Source organism: Pogona vitticeps, chromosome 10 (assembly GCF_051106095.1).
Source record: "Pogona vitticeps strain Pit_001003342236 chromosome 10, PviZW2.1, whole genome shotgun sequence".
In the NCBI taxonomy this organism is placed as follows: domain Eukaryota; kingdom Metazoa; phylum Chordata; class Lepidosauria; order Squamata; family Agamidae; genus Pogona; species Pogona vitticeps.
In genome coordinates this window covers 23,458,820-23,475,667 of record NC_135792.1, presented here as the reverse complement: position 1 = coordinate 23,475,667, position 16,848 = coordinate 23,458,820, and the positions used below count along the sequence as shown (strand labels likewise).

Sequence of the window (16,848 nt, the reverse complement as noted above, 5' to 3'; positions counted from 1 at the left end):
TTTCTCATGCAGATCTCATTCATGACAGGAGTCTTTTATAGCTGGGACAAACGAGTTTAACCCAACAGATTTGTTAGTTACAAAATACATTTTCTAAACAACAGACAAATCAAAACTACAAATCGTACTTAAAAGGATAAAACACCAGCCTAATTTTGTTAGTCCTAAATATAGTAGATCCTATAAATCAACAGGGACTTGGTAAGTCCACAATTATATAAATTTATCAGATATAAAGGGTCGACTCTAGTTGGGAATAACAACTGGATTTTAGCTTCCATATGCTGTGTCCCCCTACAGTGTGTGGTAACTTTGCTGGGAAAAGATCTCATGTAAAAACTTTCAGCACCTCTTCTGATGTGATCAAATTTGAAAGTTCCTGTGGCTGCAATACAGAAAGTGGTAGTTATTGTAGTTTTACAAGAGGTAGCCATGTTAGTTTGTGCAAGTATATCAGGCAACATTTTGCTCGATGTAGTTGTTTTGGTGTCTCACCTAGTGTTCTAAACAGATCCTTTTCCTGTGTCATAGCTACTCTCTATTAATATAACTCTGAGAGCTTATCATTTTACCTTTTTTTAAAGCTCTGCTTTCAAGAAGCTTTCTGAACTTGGTTAGACAGGTTCTAATGCTGCATTCTATCTACTTTGAATACAGTTCTAACATTAGTGACTGTGTTCTTAAAGGATGCTACTGTTTCAGACAGCTTTAGCTGGCCATATTAAGTCTCCTCTTTGCTGAGAAGAAAGGGGGGCACTAGGATTTAATGACTAAAGGATTAGGGAGGGATTAGCTATAGTAGCTTCACTTACATATGCATACATAAGGTAAAGATGCCTTATTTATTTCAAACTATTGTATCTTGACTTTTCATGTTTTTCAAGACACAAGGTGGCTTGCCTAGTGATTTACAATGCTGGGGATCTCTTACATGTTAGAACATTGAGGTTGCCTACCTAGCCAATTAGCCCATCATTGTTTATTCTGATGTGCAGAAGCTCCTCCAAAGTTTCAGGCAAAGATCCTTCCTAGTCCTGCTACTAGATATACTTTAAATGGAAATGCAAAGCACTCAACCTGGGACTTGATGCATGTTAAAAAATTGCCATGTCAATCACCTACCAGGAATTCAAGAGTTTAATCCAAATTCACATCTCCAACCTAACTCTCATGGTATTTGGAAAGCAAAAAGCAGTACGACCTTATACCTTCTTTAACCTTGGGATGACATGTCAGGTATGTTGCTGTTTGGCATTGTGAACAAAACAAGCCCAAAATTAATTTGATCAACTCACACTTCCTTGTGACAGCTGCAAAAAACTTTGTTGCCCCCCCCCCGGCCAATCTCCCATATATCATAACTTTCCCTTCTTCTGTGTTTCTTCTCTAAACACAGGTGCCAGTACATTGTTGTTACACCTGCTGTTGGTAACATGGCCTGAGCCTTCTTCTTGGATTTTTTTTTTTTAAAAACTCAACCCCAGTCACAGAAATTCTCTTGCTGTAGAACTGATGGGGAGCTGGGATTCAAACTACTGAGATTTGGGACTGGACTTTGATCAAGAGCAAAAACTGATCTAAAACAGTCCTGGTCTTTTTTTTAAAGAGTTCTTGTTTTGTTGTTTTAGATGTTGTTGACAATTAAAACAATTTAAATTTACTATTTAAGTTAAAACAATTGTTTACTATTATGAAAACAATCAGGAATGGGGAGGAAAGCTTAAAATCATAACAAGAGCAGAAAATGAAAGGAGATACATTACCTATTCCTTCTGGATTGATCCACAGAGTAAATCAGCTTTCTTAGCCAGCTTTAAAGAACAAATAAAGCAGAAATAAAATCATAGCACTCAGGAGCTTTGTGATATATTCACCAAGCTCTTTCGGCTCATTTACTTTCAACACCGTTAATCTGTAGGAAATCATTTGTCTACAGGCGACTGCAAGAGTCGCAGTTTAAAGTGACTTATTCCTATTTCCATGGGTCCTCCAGCCCCTTTCCCCCCTTTCCTTATGTTCAACACTTGTAAAAGGTGGTAATAAGGGTTATATTTCATTATTATGTAGGAAGCAGTAATTGTAATTATTCCCATATGAAATGAACAAGGAGGGAAGTGTTGATCAGGGCTTCAAGGATAGAAAAAGAGGACTAACCTCCTCCCCCAGCATACCTTCTTGATCTGAATTCCCACACAGCACTGGGGCCGCCACCACTTTATACAATAGTAACAGATATTGTTCAAAGTATAACGGGGGCTATTAAATTCTGAACTTGCACTCTTATTTTCCACCTTCATAGCAAAACAGGCATGCAGCATGTTCTCTGGGGCCACCATAACCGTAATGCTTTGTTTTAATGAAGGACTACAGCACTGAGGAATAAGATGTCCAAGAGAACACTGGAAGTATCTGTGCTGTCACCACTGACACAAGAGCAAAGGTTTTTCAGAAAAGAAAACAGCACAAAGAAAGAGAAGGAAGAAGGGCAGCTGGTAGAATTCATACAATGACGGAATCTTACACCAACTTTATGAATAGAACAAAAACTAAAAATAATGCTTTCTCAGAACTTTGAATTTTGTTCCTCTGGGGAAGGGAAATCTAGTTAAATTTCATAATTTTTAAATGTAAGGAAGACGGTAAATGGGAAATAGGTCTTTTACACACCTCTCTGTAATTGCTGGGGTAGCAGCATTCACAGCTTCCTGATGTAAAATATTCAAACCACACAGCCATTTCTCAGCATCATCCTTGGAGTCCGCTGCAAATTAAATGAAACTGTGAAGTTCCAGATAAGGTGCCTCCATATGCAGCACTCAAACAAAGAAAGTGTTAAACTTCAACAATCCCAGCGCACAACTTTACAATGCCCCAAAACTCTGTGACTTTTTTGTTGAGTTCATATAGCTAGATATCAAGATTCTGTGGATGGCTGAACGCAGTGAGATACCAGGTTGAAACAAAACCTCCCTGAGAAAAAGGAAGTAACCAATCATTGCATTCAGCCCCTTCGTTGCAGACTACAGTCTTATACTCTTTCAAAAACCTGGTACAAATTCATTTTGTTCCGTGTCAAAGCAGCAACAATCAAGAACCATGCGGCCATGTTGGTGGAGAATGTGGAGGCCAGAGTGCTGGCTGCAATCACTTTAAAAAGCATATGTCTCTTTTGGTAACAACTTCACTGCCCTGCTTCTGGTCACCATTCAAAGTGGCCCATACAGTTCTATACGACTTGGGACCATGCTGTATGAAACAGCATAGTCCCTCCCAGGAGTGTCCAGGGTTTAAGATTTTTCAGGGTGGCTTGTGATCCCACCAATGTCAGAAGCACATTTATTTTAATTTTATTTATTTTATCTATACCCCATCTATCTAGTCGATATGACCACTCTAGGCGGCTCTGAGCAGGACATAAGAAGGAGCTTTCTTAGAGGCAATCACCAGGTTCAGGAACTTGCTGCTAGGCAGAACAAAGCACAAGTAAGGCATGCTGCTTATATAGCGCCTCATAGTGCTTAAAGCACTCTCTGGGCAGTTTAGAATTTAATTATGCAGGCTACACTTTGCCCCCCAGCATCCCCAGCAAGCTGGGTACTCTATTTACTGACCACAGAAAGCTGGAAGAGTGAATGAACCTTGAGCTGGCTACCTAGGATTGAACATAGCTGGTGAGCAGAGTTTTGTCTGCAGTATTGCAGTTTAACCACTGCACCCACTAGAAAGACTGATTCTCTTGATGCTGTCCTTCTGCCAGCAGACAAAATCATTTAGATACAGACAAGCTTTTGGTATTTAAACCAAGTCTTTGCTGAAGCAGTTTTAATTGGTGGGGTACTTCTTATTTTTAACTGATGAGTTTTAATTGTGCTTTTATACTTTAAACCTTTCATATGTCATGAGCATCATATTTTGCAGAAAAGCAAGACATCAATACAATAAATAGATCTGTATCGCCTCAAATGCATTTTAATGCTGCTTTACAGGAAACAAAATAGTGTTGTGCTAAATGACTGAAGCAATTCACTTTTTCCAAGATTTGACTGCAAGCTGCTTTGGAAAACCAAGACAGAAAAAGAGTGAAAATACAGCACAATAAATGGAGAAATCTAGTTTAAAACAATGTGCAATTGTGACAGCAGTAGTGTAAGACTCTGCCTTAAAATATGATTACTGTTAAGAATAATTATTAAGCAGACACACCAAAGGTCATTTGGAATATATCCTAATAAACAAAAAACAAAACAAAACAAAATTATTTACCTGCTAAACTTAAAGTGTTGAGGACAAACTGAGTTCCATAAAAAACTGTGAAACAATGTTCATCTTTTTGCCGTGATGCTTTCCCACGTTCAAAATCCTTTGAATTCTTTCCTGGTCGGATTTCCTTTATTTCCATTAAATCCACTGAAAAACAAACAAACCAGTGTCAATTTGACATAAGCTTACTTTCTCAGGGTGGATGTCACTGTTTATTCAGATGCAAACATACAAACCAAGCTTCATCTGGGGACTTGTGTAATGATAGCACTGAAACACTATTGCATAAGAAACTGAAACTAAAAATAAATTTTAAAAAAGGATGGTGCAAGCTAATGTGTAGTCTAACTAATAACTGCATGCCATTAAGTAAATTTTGACTTATGGGGGTGCCTGTCAGGATTTTCTGGGAAACAGAGTACTCAAAAGTGATTTGATACCTTTCTGGGGACAATTTGGGACTGTGTCACTTGCTCATGGCTACACATGCTGGCTCTTCTACAAAGCACAGTGAGGAATCAAGATTCCCAACCCTGGCTCCACAGCCAGATTCTCTGTCCCCGAGCTATTCAGTAGATGAGTTGGATATAAATTATTATATACTGCTACTAATAAAAATATAAATAAACTTCCCATCTCTTTGTACAGGTGTTCAACTATCATAGGCGTATCTTCTACAGGCGTTTGACAAGTCATATTTCCTTATGTTCAAGTTTTGTTAGCTAAACTTTGCTCCATGCATCAGCAGGGAAGGGGGGGGATCTACTATATGTGACACATGAGACATGTGCATTCTTTAGATAAAACATTTGCTTCAAAACTGAGGAAGTGGTTATATTCCACTTTGCAGACTGGATACAACAACAGATGGCTCTTCCTATTTGTGCTTCTTGACTAGTCAAGGAGTTATGGTTAAATTTACAGTATGCACAATAGATAAAAACTGTACCAGTGTTCCTCAAATGTGTTTATTGAACCACACAATTTCACAGAGAAAAACTCCCAGTTAAGTAATCTGAGTATGCTGTGCATTATTTACATAACACAGCTGTTAAAACATTTGGAAGTTTTTACAAAATAATAATCAACTTCATGTCAACTTCAACAAGAAAATCATCAAGATGAGATAGATAGAATATTGATGGCACCCACAAACCCAGGTAAATATCATTGCTGCCCAAAGAAAGTTTTGCTGCATGAAGAAGAGCAGAGAAGGCGGGAAAGACATGTGCTTCCTCTATAACTCATTGCAACCCCTTTCCCTTCCTGCATGAACAAACAAACAGAGAAAGCTGAAAAGAATAACAACTGAGAAAAACAGCAAGGGCCTAATACGTTTTTTCCAAGACCCTGGAGTTAGGGCAACTATATTTCTACCACTCCACTGAAAACTCTTTGGAACAAGCCCACAAATCAAACCAATAGTTCAGACAGTAGCTTCTAGGACTGTTACTGGCTATCCATTACCTGCACTAGTGAGTAGGCAGTCTTAACAGAACTTCACATGTAAATTACTGAAACACCACAATGACCTCGGCCAACTTGCTTCATTTCTCCTTTGCGCTGCAGAACACTTCCTTTTTCTAGCTACAATTCTCACATTTATGTAAGAAGGCATTAAAACAGAATCAAGGTCTATCCTTCAAATTAGATCAAATGCATCTTAAAATGTGCGTACAGTAGTTGTAAAAGGGAGAGTCAGGTGGTTCATTACATCATTCTGTCTAGAAACAAGCAGCTAAGAAGTTAATTATTAGGCAAATCTATGAAGGGAGGAAAAGAAAGTCAGCGTAACATTTTAAAAGCTCATCAGTTATATCCTTTTTTCAAGAGCTTGATCCAAATGCATTTCACTTTAGTATTTTGAATGAAAAAATATTCTTAACAGTTAATTCTGAACTAATCCTGAAGTTTTATTTAAAAGAATTCTAAATTTCACTTTGTATTATAGTTATTTTTTCTCTTGCTCTAATGCAAGTAAAATTTGAGCATTTATTTACTACCTAATGTCTACACAAACTGTTATCGTCAGCTACTGAACAATTGCATTATAAGGAGAGGAGTGTTACCGCGGAGCTTAGAGAGTACAGGCAATTACTTCTTAATTTTTGTGTCTGGGTATAGTTTGTTGTTAAGTGCCATTAAGTCAGAACCAACTCATAGCAACCAACTCTTGTAGGGCTTTCAAGGTAAGTAACGTTTGGCTTTACTAGTTCTACTGTCCCAGTGAGTTTCCATAGCTGATCAAGGATTTAAACTATGATTTCCAAAGTCCATCATTCTACCCACAACACTACACTGGATACCTCCCAAGTTCAATAGTTCCCCCATTATTATCTTTTCCTCTTCAGAATTCCTCTCCTCTCAATTTACATAACTTTGAACAAATGTGTAGAATACAGAAGGGCATTAAAATGCTCAAGAAATTTATAAGAAAAGCTGGGGGGAAACCCCTGGCAAAATATAAGTTATCATCATGACAAAAACAGCATTTGAGACCATCCAAACTACAGTAATTTTGTCAGTGGGATCATACCTTAACTCACAAAATAAAGTATGCAAATGGGAAATACAGGACTTAAAGGCTATTGTCTCCTTTTACAAAACCACCTCACTATCTGCATTAGTAAAACACTGCTTTCAGTTCTACATCTTTACAGTTGATCCAGGACCACCAAACAAGGCTTCAAGGCTCAAATGATCACTAGAGTAACACAAGTATCCTGTAGAGACTAAGAAGATAATGTGACACATCTCATCTCGGCACTGCAACACAGATTTATGTGTATGTCTGTTTTAGAAACTATGTATTTTTTAAAATATCCATGACTTAATACGTAGCCAAATGTCATGTTGAAGTTACATAAGATATATGCGTCCAAAAATGTGGAGTGATTTAGTTGGAAGCAAAACCACAAGGTTTAAAAAAAAAAAAAAAAAAAAAAACCACTCAACTCCAAACTATCAGTGTTTGGCAACTACAATTTTCTTAACCAAAACCATAGTCTAAATTGAAGCCTTCTTCCTTTGCTAAAAATACTAAATTTTCAACTAACTGGTTGACCATATTATTTTCACCTCCATGGAATCTTTTAGATCCAGTACTAAGAAATTTGCTAAACTAGGTTTCCACAATCTCATTCTTTTTTTAACTAAAATGTTGCCCTGCCACTCACCAATACAATTTTTTTCTATAATTTTGCCCGAGAGACAGTTGAGTCTCTTGCAGACACCTCAGCAGCAAGTCATCAAGATGGACATCCCCAATGTCTCAATGACAAACAACTTGACCAAGAAATGGCAGAGGTGCGAAGGTTAAAAGGAATGTAAGACAGATAAACAGAGGCAGCAGTGTTTCTCAGCTGCTTTTATCCCACTGCCAATAATGTCTCAAGTCTTTGTATTTTACTCCCTACACACATAGACGTCTCAGAAGCTACATTAAATGAATTGTTCTACTTTTCTCCCATGCTATCTTTTTTCCAACTCAAGCATTCGTAGTGATAAATGTTCATATCTAATAAAAGCTGCTCAGGCTGAGGGAAGACAGCAAGAGAAGACAGGATGCTGGTAGTATAAGTCCTACCCCAAAAATAAGCCCCAGTTAAGTGAAACCCCATCCTCTACCATTGTGCAGCAACTAGAATATGACATCACTGTATTTCAATAAATGTAGATTGTTGTACATGAAAAAAATCCCCTGAAAATATGCTCTATTGCATTTTTGGAACAAAAATTAATATAAGACCCTGTCTTATTTTTGGGAAAACACGGTATCTTTCATAGCTTTTAGAGTTCTATATAGATCTTTTAAATATATAAAGAGTATCTTGAAATAGTTGCTGTCCATAATGTTAAGCAAGAAATTAAAAGAATATGAAAGCAGTCATTCTCTTAACTATACTAATTTCAGCAACTGCAGTCATTCCAAAATCTTTGGTTACCAGTTTCAAATAATTGCCAATAGCTGCTATTTTGCTTCCTTATTATTTTATTTGATTTATTCCTGAATTTTTTTAAAAAAATTAATGATTTTACAAATGTGTCATTTCCCCCACAATTTTTTAGGATCCAACTGCTAATGTTTAGGCTTGAACCTTTGGTCCATCCACATGCACCAGCGATGCTGAGAAATAAGAAGTGAAATACATTAATAATAAAGTGGCTATTTAAAATATATGTGGACTGGAACTCATTTACAACTGCAGCTCAGTTTTGTCCTTTTTCCTACCAGCCACAAACAGGAAGTCTGGTCTAGCTTTAAATGAGCATTACATGTAAAGGAAATGAACAGGCCTGTGTGCAATTATATGGCCACACATGTTGATCTTTTATCTTGCCACAAAAAGGAAATTCTAAATACCTAGCTTAAAAAATACACTTTGATGCACCAAAGACATCCCATGGGTCAGAACTGAAACAGATCTGTGTTAGATTTTAAAAACAGATGAAAGTTAATGCACCTTGGCAAGGTTATTCAAATTCACTCTCTTGTGTATTACAGCTGCCACTTAAAATTCTCAGAAATCAGATCATAGTAAATCAGAACCTAAAGTGCCAGCAGGAAATTACAAAATGTTTTGCTTTATGCATAACCTGTTTTGTTAGCATAAAATTCATGATTATAGAGACGCAAAAGTAGAACTGTTACTTTAGGACTTAATTCAAAGAAAAACAAAAACACTTCTGTTTTGGGCAGAAACCTACTATGAAATGGGCAGTGATATTCTTGCAAATGGGAAGAGGCCATGAAAATAATAAACCTGTGCACAAAAATCTACAGAGCAATATTAAACTGACTCCAAATTTCCTTTGACTGAGTAGGATGCTGTGAGGTGGTACTGATCTTACATCTGGATGATGGTGAAAGAAGCCAACCATTTTTACTGGTTTGATATTACTCCCCAAAGTGCAAAATCCTCACAATGCCTCAGCAGGATAAGCAAAACCAGAGGAGATAAAATTAGTAGAAATGGTTAAGCAGACGACGGGTCATGTGCAGTAGAAGAGCACCCAAGACCTAGTGCTTTGTCACGCAGAACAATTATGCAAATATTAATCTCTTTTTCCATGAGAGTGAAAGTCTTTAGATGGGGTTCAGAAAAAGAAAGTGTTGCTGTGTAAACATGCGTAGGACCCTTAATACACAGTGCCCTTTTGATGGGCTCCTACTTGAAGACTGGCAAGGATTTTTAAACACAAACAGGGTTTGTTGTGTCATTACTGCTTTGGACCAGACAATGTGTAACATACACACAACTCCAGAAGCTATTTTTGAACAGGTGGCACAAATGAATAACAACACTGGCCCCATCTAAAAGTTTACCTGCATTTCATAATACAGCAATATTATGTCAAGCCCCAGATTTTTCACAAGGGCTAGTGGCTGAAGTAACAGCAGAAGACTGGATATGTTTGTTGTGTTCTCAACTACTGCTGTGTTGAAAAGAAAACCAGTGACTCTGTTCTAAGTGCAGATATTCCATGGACAGCATTTAAACTCCCTGGCCCAAAAGCAAGTAACAAGCATGTAACATTTGCTGCACAGCACATACAGATGTTACTGTTATGCCTTATGTCCAACTAAATACTTTAAGACATTTAGGAAGAATTTTCTAAAATTAAAAAATGATGTTTCTTTCTTTCTTCAAACATTAAAACTCCACTATTCCCTGTAAAATAACAATTGTTATGTGCTGTCAGGTCAGCCCCAATGCATGACGACCTTTTTCCAGGCTCTTCTAGATATAAAGTATTCAAAACTGTACCTCTTAACTAACCAAGATTTTTAGTTAATAAACCTAACAAACTGTCCAAGTATAACAGATCTATTACTGAAGAGAGAGAAAAAGACTTCATATGCAAGTAATAACAGCATTGTTGCCTATGTTCTAGAAGGAAGCATCAGTGAATCAAGTAAGAGAATGTCTGATTCATCCATTAAAGGAAAAGTGAAGGCTGACAATCCAGAAAAAATAATCAATTTCTTCCTCTCTCTTGTTTGGTCGACGATCTTACTGCTAATAAAATTATTAGGTAGGAAAGTACCTAATAAGTTAAGTACAGTGGGGTCTCTACTTAAGAACGTCCCTACTTAAGAACAATTCCACTTAAGAACAGCTCCATTTGCTAAATTTTGCTTCTACTTGAGAACAAAAATCCAAGATAAGAACAGGAAAAAAAAACTTACCTGCTCTTTTTTTAACCTTAGGTCATCTTAGGTTAAAAAAAAGTTCTCTCCCTAGTGGTAGAGTACGTATTAACCAGCTTTGTATTAGTTCCTATGGGAACTAATGCTTCAATGTACGAACGCACCTCTACATAACAAAAAAACAGCCAGAACAGATTAATTGGTTTTCAGTCCATTGCTTCAAAATTAGCTTCGTCAGAAGTGCTTTTAACACTGTTCCCTGACCTAAGGGGAAAAAAAAAGAAAAAATATCCCCCTCTAGTGGTAGAAGGTGGAATAGCAGCTTCCCATAGTTTCTATGGACGGAAAAGAGCAGATACAGATTAAATGGTTTTCAATGCATTCCTATGGGAAATGCAGATTCTACATAAGAACTTTTCCACTTGAGAACCACCTTCCAATACGGATTAAGTTCTTAAGTAGAGACCCCACTGTACTTTCCTACCTAACTTATTTCAGCTCTCTTTCATTCATCCCAACTGAAGCTAGTTACATGTCAAAATGTTTACTATGTCTAATAGACAGGGGCACAGAAGGAGCCTCCCTGAAGAATGTGAGGACTGTGAACACTTGGGGGGGGGGGTTAAGGCAAGGGAAAAAAGAGAAGATGTTCACTAATCCAGATGTTCCTAACACAAACAAAGGGTCTTATATTGAGTAACAGCATTGGACTATCCTGAGCACTCCTATCTGCTCTGGAAGATGCTCTTCAGGATTTCAGATGGGACTTTCTGGATGCTAAGGACAATATAATGCTTTTAACTCTAGAAACACATACAGTATTGGGCCCATTCTCTCCATACAGGTATATCCACTAACATACAACTTTAATTTCTCTGCCTGGTTTGATTTTATTTATCCAAGTTATATAGCCGAACTGCACAGTAAGGACTCTTCACAGAGGTTCTAGATCAGCAATGGCGAACAAGAGCCCTCTCTGTGGGCACACGAGCCATAAGTCGCTGGATTGCTACCCCCAGCAGCCAAACCTGAGGAGGTGGCTGCGGCCGCGGTGCTAGCACCCTGACAGGCAGCAGGCCAGGATCCGGAGCAGCTGGCACAGGCTGCAGCGGGCCGGCAGAGCTATAGGCAGTGGCGGGGTTGGACATGACTGGAGGCAGATCCAGAGTGGGGTCTGGAGGCACCTCCGTGCCGGGGATTCCTGCTTCTGCCACTGCAACTTACGTTTCTGCCCCCACCACCGCCACCCGCCACCCACCGGCTTGTTGTTGTTTCAGTTTGGGTACTTCGGCTCAAAAAGGTTGGCCATCACTGTTCTAGATTTACCGCTGACTCCTACTGCACAGAGGGATAAACAATGTGTGAACAAGAGAAGGAATGCACTTCATAGCTTTCAGTCTCTTGTTAGATCATGAGAAATTCTGTGCTGTCTAAAAATCTTACAGCTCTCAGATGGGGAATCTGGTGACAGACACAAGATTCATCATCTCATTTTCCTCTTTAAAAAATAAAAACCTTTCACACTATATAGAACAGCAAAGTAGATCATACCACTTTCCAAACAAACTGAAACTTTTACAATGCGATAAACCTCATCTGGGCTGCACAAAGATAATTTAATCCTTCCTCAGCAAAACACAGAAAATGAATACAGCCTGACTGGCGTCAAGAAAATTGTAGTCATTTTGTTTGCATAGTACATGGACAGAGACTTTGTGCTGTACGCCAAGATTTAATTTTAGAAAAATATGGTGAGTTATGAATGACTCTGATTCAAGTGAGAAGAGGAAAGCACTTTCCCTGGTACTTTGGATGGAAAATGAAAATGTAACCCTCCCTGGGTAAACAAATGAAGTCTTACGTTAGGCACAAGTGAAATTTTTCTCCACATCAGGGAGATGTGGAAAAGGCTTGAAATGGAAAAAAGGTTGACATGGAGAATATCTAACCTCCCTGCAGACCAATCTGATTTACTGACAAGGGAAACCTTTAACACATTAATAAATACATCAGAGACTAGAGGTTTTATTATGCATTTAAGTTATGCCACCTGGAGACTTCAAGGACATGGCGCAAATCCTCTAACCTGGCAGAAGTGTTGTAATAGAACCAGCATTCACCAGGGTCACTTTTTTAAAAAAAATCAGAGATAATGTGGGCCATGACTGCCTCAAGCAAGCTTCCCTCTAAGGTGCACGGCTGCATGCCCACAAGGAAGTCTGAACCCTTCTGCACACCCACAGCTATTGTTTCCAGCCTGAGGGGTGGCACCCCACCCAGTGGGGCTGAAAATTACAGGGAACGTTGACCTCAAGCTTTCTGTCTCCCCCTAAGGAAAGCTATGGCCCCCATGATTGTTAGGGGAGGAGGGAAAGGATATTACCTGGAGCTATCCCTGACATAATGCTAAACACTGACACGGATCATTGATAATATGCTAAACATTGAGCTGTGCTACTAGCAAGTAAATCTAGAACATAAGCCATCACCAGGACACAATGTTGCTAACATTACACCAATACAGTACATCTTCACCAATGACTCCAAACAACAGGGGACTCAGAAAAAAAAGCAGTATGTCAGGGACAATGAACCTCAAGTCAATCAAAAATTCTCTGAAATCTTACATCCAGCCTTCACACTAATCCAGTAATGCTCTGCTAGCAAAAGAGGTCCAAAACTGTTTTCTGAATTAAAAGAAAAGCACAACATACTTCCCTCCTTCCCTTCTACTCCAAAAGTCAACTTCCTTTATTCCCTCCCACTCCACTTGCCATGATTATGTTGTGTAAGATTCTGATTACCTCTGCAACCAGTATATTAGTGTGTAGCAAATGTATATTACTGCAAAAAAAAAAAAACTACATCTCTTCTCAGATGTCCCAATTTATTCTCTCAGAGTCACAGTCTCCCTATCATCCAAATTCTATAACATATATAATTAATAAAATACAAATTTCACCTCTACTTTTGGAAAGGTGGCTTTCAGGTTGCCAGTAAATCTGAAAAACAGCTCTCGGTCCCCTGATGTATATGGACTCTCCATGTCCTTATAGTTACAAACAGAACTTCTACTCTAAGGTTAGAAAGAAAAAACACCATCTATTACTTCGATCTTATTGCTCAGTTTACATTTCACTGCAACTACTACAGTTATCTATTCCAGCTGAACAATATTTTGGACATACAGACTGTCCAAGTTCATCCACATACACTATTGATCATTCTTTAAGGAACTGTGATGTTATCATTATCTGGCTTTGCTTTATTTACTTTGGTTTTTTTTTTAAATAATCCCTCTCTTCACCCTTTCCCTCTTTGTATATTTTTTTACATTATAAAAGTTCAAAAAAAGTATTTTATACCCTGTTTCCCGGGAAAAAAAGACCTAACCTGAAAATAAGCCCTAGTATGATTTTTCAGGATGCTCGTAATGTAAGCTCTACCCCATAAATAAGCCCTAGTCAAGTGAAACCCCGCCCTCCACCATTTTGCAGCACTGCGCAGCAACCGGAAGAAGATGACATGATTGTATTGGAATAAATGTAAATGGCTGTACGTGAAAAAAACAAAACATCCCCTGAAAGTAAGCCCTAATGTCTTGATTTTGTTTGTTTGTTTGTTTTTGAGCAAAAAATAATATAAGGCCCTGTCTTATTTTCGGGGAAACAGGGTAAAAACAGAATCAAACAAACTAAAAAATAAAATTTATTATGGGGAGGAAGGCCTACCCTAACCCTGGCCTCCAACAGAATACGCAACCAATTTGTCACCTTTCAGAAATGTGTAAAACTAAAAAAGAGAAAGAGAAACCATTTAGAGACTTAACACTACAAAGAAAATGTGTAAGCTCTGCCTAATTGTCAAGCCTCCCCAATCACCTAATATGCATCTCAGGTTGGTGTAGGAAGAGATACAAAGCAGCAAGGAGTTTAAAGTATCAACCACTTCTTCTGAGTTGCAAAAGTGACGCCTGTCCGCAGAACCTGCTGCTATTTTAGCATGTTTGCATCTCACCGCAAGTAATAGCTGCTAGTCAATAGCAATAACATTAACTATAAGAAGCAGTTTTTGCTTGGGGGTGGGGGAACACCAGATATAAGCTAAAATTTCCAGTGAACCATTCTGTACTGTGCCTCAAAGAAAAACTGCAGGATCAAACTCTATACTTGTGGTAGGAAGGGAAAACCACAAACGGGAATAGTGCATACGTAGCACATTTCCCAGAAAACGTGTTCTTCAGAGGCCACTTGGACAAGACTCTGAAGGCTTCAAAATTCACTTTGCAATCCTATATCTGGTTTCTTAGGAGTAAGCCCATTTGAATCCAGGATTGTATTGTTGGTGAAACACTGTTTAAGTTGAACAAGCTAGAATAGGCTTTACCACAAAAAGGCCTCAGCATCTGGACAAAAAAAAACCTGATGATATCCTGCCCCAGATTCTTCTGCTAGCATTCAATTCTGACTAACCATAATCCATTACAGGCTTTTCTAGGTACAGACCTCCTGGAAGCAGTTCACCATTCCCTTTTTTCGGGGTGCACTCTGGACTGAAGGCTCTCTTCTCAGCAAGCAGAGAACTCCCAATTTTTAATCCCTAGCCAATTACCCAAATCACTGAGCCGTCCCTACACCAATCAAAACTACACTGGAACATGGCAAGACTTACTACAGCCCAGTAATAGAATGTTCTTCAGCAACCACAGAGCTCACGTATCCAAACTGGATGTATGCAGTTTTCACCTTGCTGTGTGAAATGAACATTAAGATGGAGGGAGGATCTAAGGTTTTTAATTTCCCAGTCCTCAGTGACTCTATCGGCTACCACAGGTGAAACAGAACAGGGCGTCACCTAATGAGACCCATTCCGTTGTTACATCTTGGAACAATATGCAGATGAGAAGGACTAAAGACTAGTCCCCTGCCTTTACCCTCTCCTCCCCTGCATGCTGTGTTTAACATCTCACTTGAAATCCAAAAGGCTTGTGTGTTTTTGTGTAGTTCTGCACACCTTTTTTCAATTTTGGCTGGCCTATAAAAATATCACCTGGTAAACTAATATTAGTTTACCAGGTGATTAGATATTGGCCCTGAACAACAAGACAGACAGCCTCAGACATAAATATGAACTTCCCCCACTGTCAACTACGAAAATGAACAGTGCTCAGTATGCTTGTGAAAGTCCATTTACCAGAGTCTGTGAACATAATGGATCATGAATGGCTTGTTTTCTTCCTATTGGCTCCTGTTCAGCAATGTATGTTATACTATTCAACATGTTTGACAGCAATAAAATATTTTAACATCTTTTTTACTTTGTTTTTGTTTGGTCTGAAAAATGTGACAATTGCAACCCACTGTTTTCACTATATGTTTGATAGGTTTTCCAAACATAATGTTTAGTGTCATTAATCCTTCTTTCCTTGTGATTTTATAAATACACACTGAAAAAAGGCACTATAATCCAACATTCCCCATAAATGGAAACTGATGAAGACAGTAGGTATCTCAGAAAACAAGAACTCAATCCATCTTTAAAATAAGCGGGCTTTAAAAGCTCAACAAATCTGAACAATTGTTTTCCAATTTGTGACACAGTTCGAGCAACAGTCCTTCAATATGGCTTCAACACAGTCATTATTTTAAAAATTGCACAGCCACATTTTCCAGCTTTCATTAAGCATACGGGATTTCAGTTTTGCTAAAACTGCAGCTCCTCTCTTCCCTGGCTATTTTAACTTGCTACTGAACAGAACAAATTTAATGTTAAGGAATTTCCAGCATTCTGCTGGTGGCTAAACCGGCTCAATCATAAGAAGGCCATGTTTTTAAATGAGATCTGGTTCAGTGATCACTATCTTCTGTCCAACCTGCTCAAGTAACTGCCAATTTTTTTCTCAAATGGGAGGCATTCGTTAATAGTTAGAAGCCAGGTAAGACCTTTGCTAAAAATTTAACAGCACACTGGCCAAAGTCTCTATTCTCTAATTAAAATAATTTCAAATTATCATTACCATTCTGAGTACAAAGCAAGTGCAGTATCACACTAAATGTACATAAAAATGCTACACTCTTCAACAGAAAAAAGTACAGTTATTTTACATTTCTTTTACTGTTATATTTTGGAATATGTTGAAATTTCAAACATTTGAAGGAGAAATGAAACATGGATTTCTATACCAACTGGATCTTGGGTTTATCTGTTATCTACACAATAGTGTATACATGTCTTCTGGAGACATTAATGGAATTGTAAGCTATCACCAATTGTTAGAAGTTCATAATTAATATTTTTAAATTCCATTTTACCAGAAATAAAAACAAGAATATAAAACACAAGTAGGCTAATTTATACTGACTAACTTATAAAACACTAGGAGGCTAATTTATATTGTTAATTTATACCAACTAATTAATGCTTGGTTTCCCCAACTA

General features: G+C 38.1%; 1 protein-coding gene across 4 annotated transcripts in view; it reads right to left on the bottom strand.

Annotated features, from left to right (window-relative positions):
• PLCG2 (phospholipase C gamma 2) overlaps positions 1-16,848 on the bottom strand; it is a 61,592-nt gene that overhangs the window by 32,107 nt on the left and 12,637 nt on the right. For all 4 annotated transcript variants that reach the window (XR_013538653.1, XM_072980673.2, XM_072980674.2 and 1 more), the window contains exons 3-5: positions 4,264-4,407; positions 2,668-2,761; positions 1,764-1,811 (exon numbers count right to left, since the gene is read on the bottom strand). Coding sequence is in view for 3 of the 4 variants with exons in the window: in XM_072980673.2 (XP_072836774.2) it covers positions 1,764-1,811; positions 2,668-2,761; positions 4,264-4,407 (286 nt within the window). In the remaining variant the exon portion in view is untranslated. The remainder of the gene's footprint in view (positions 1-1,763; positions 1,812-2,667; positions 2,762-4,263; positions 4,408-16,848) is intronic.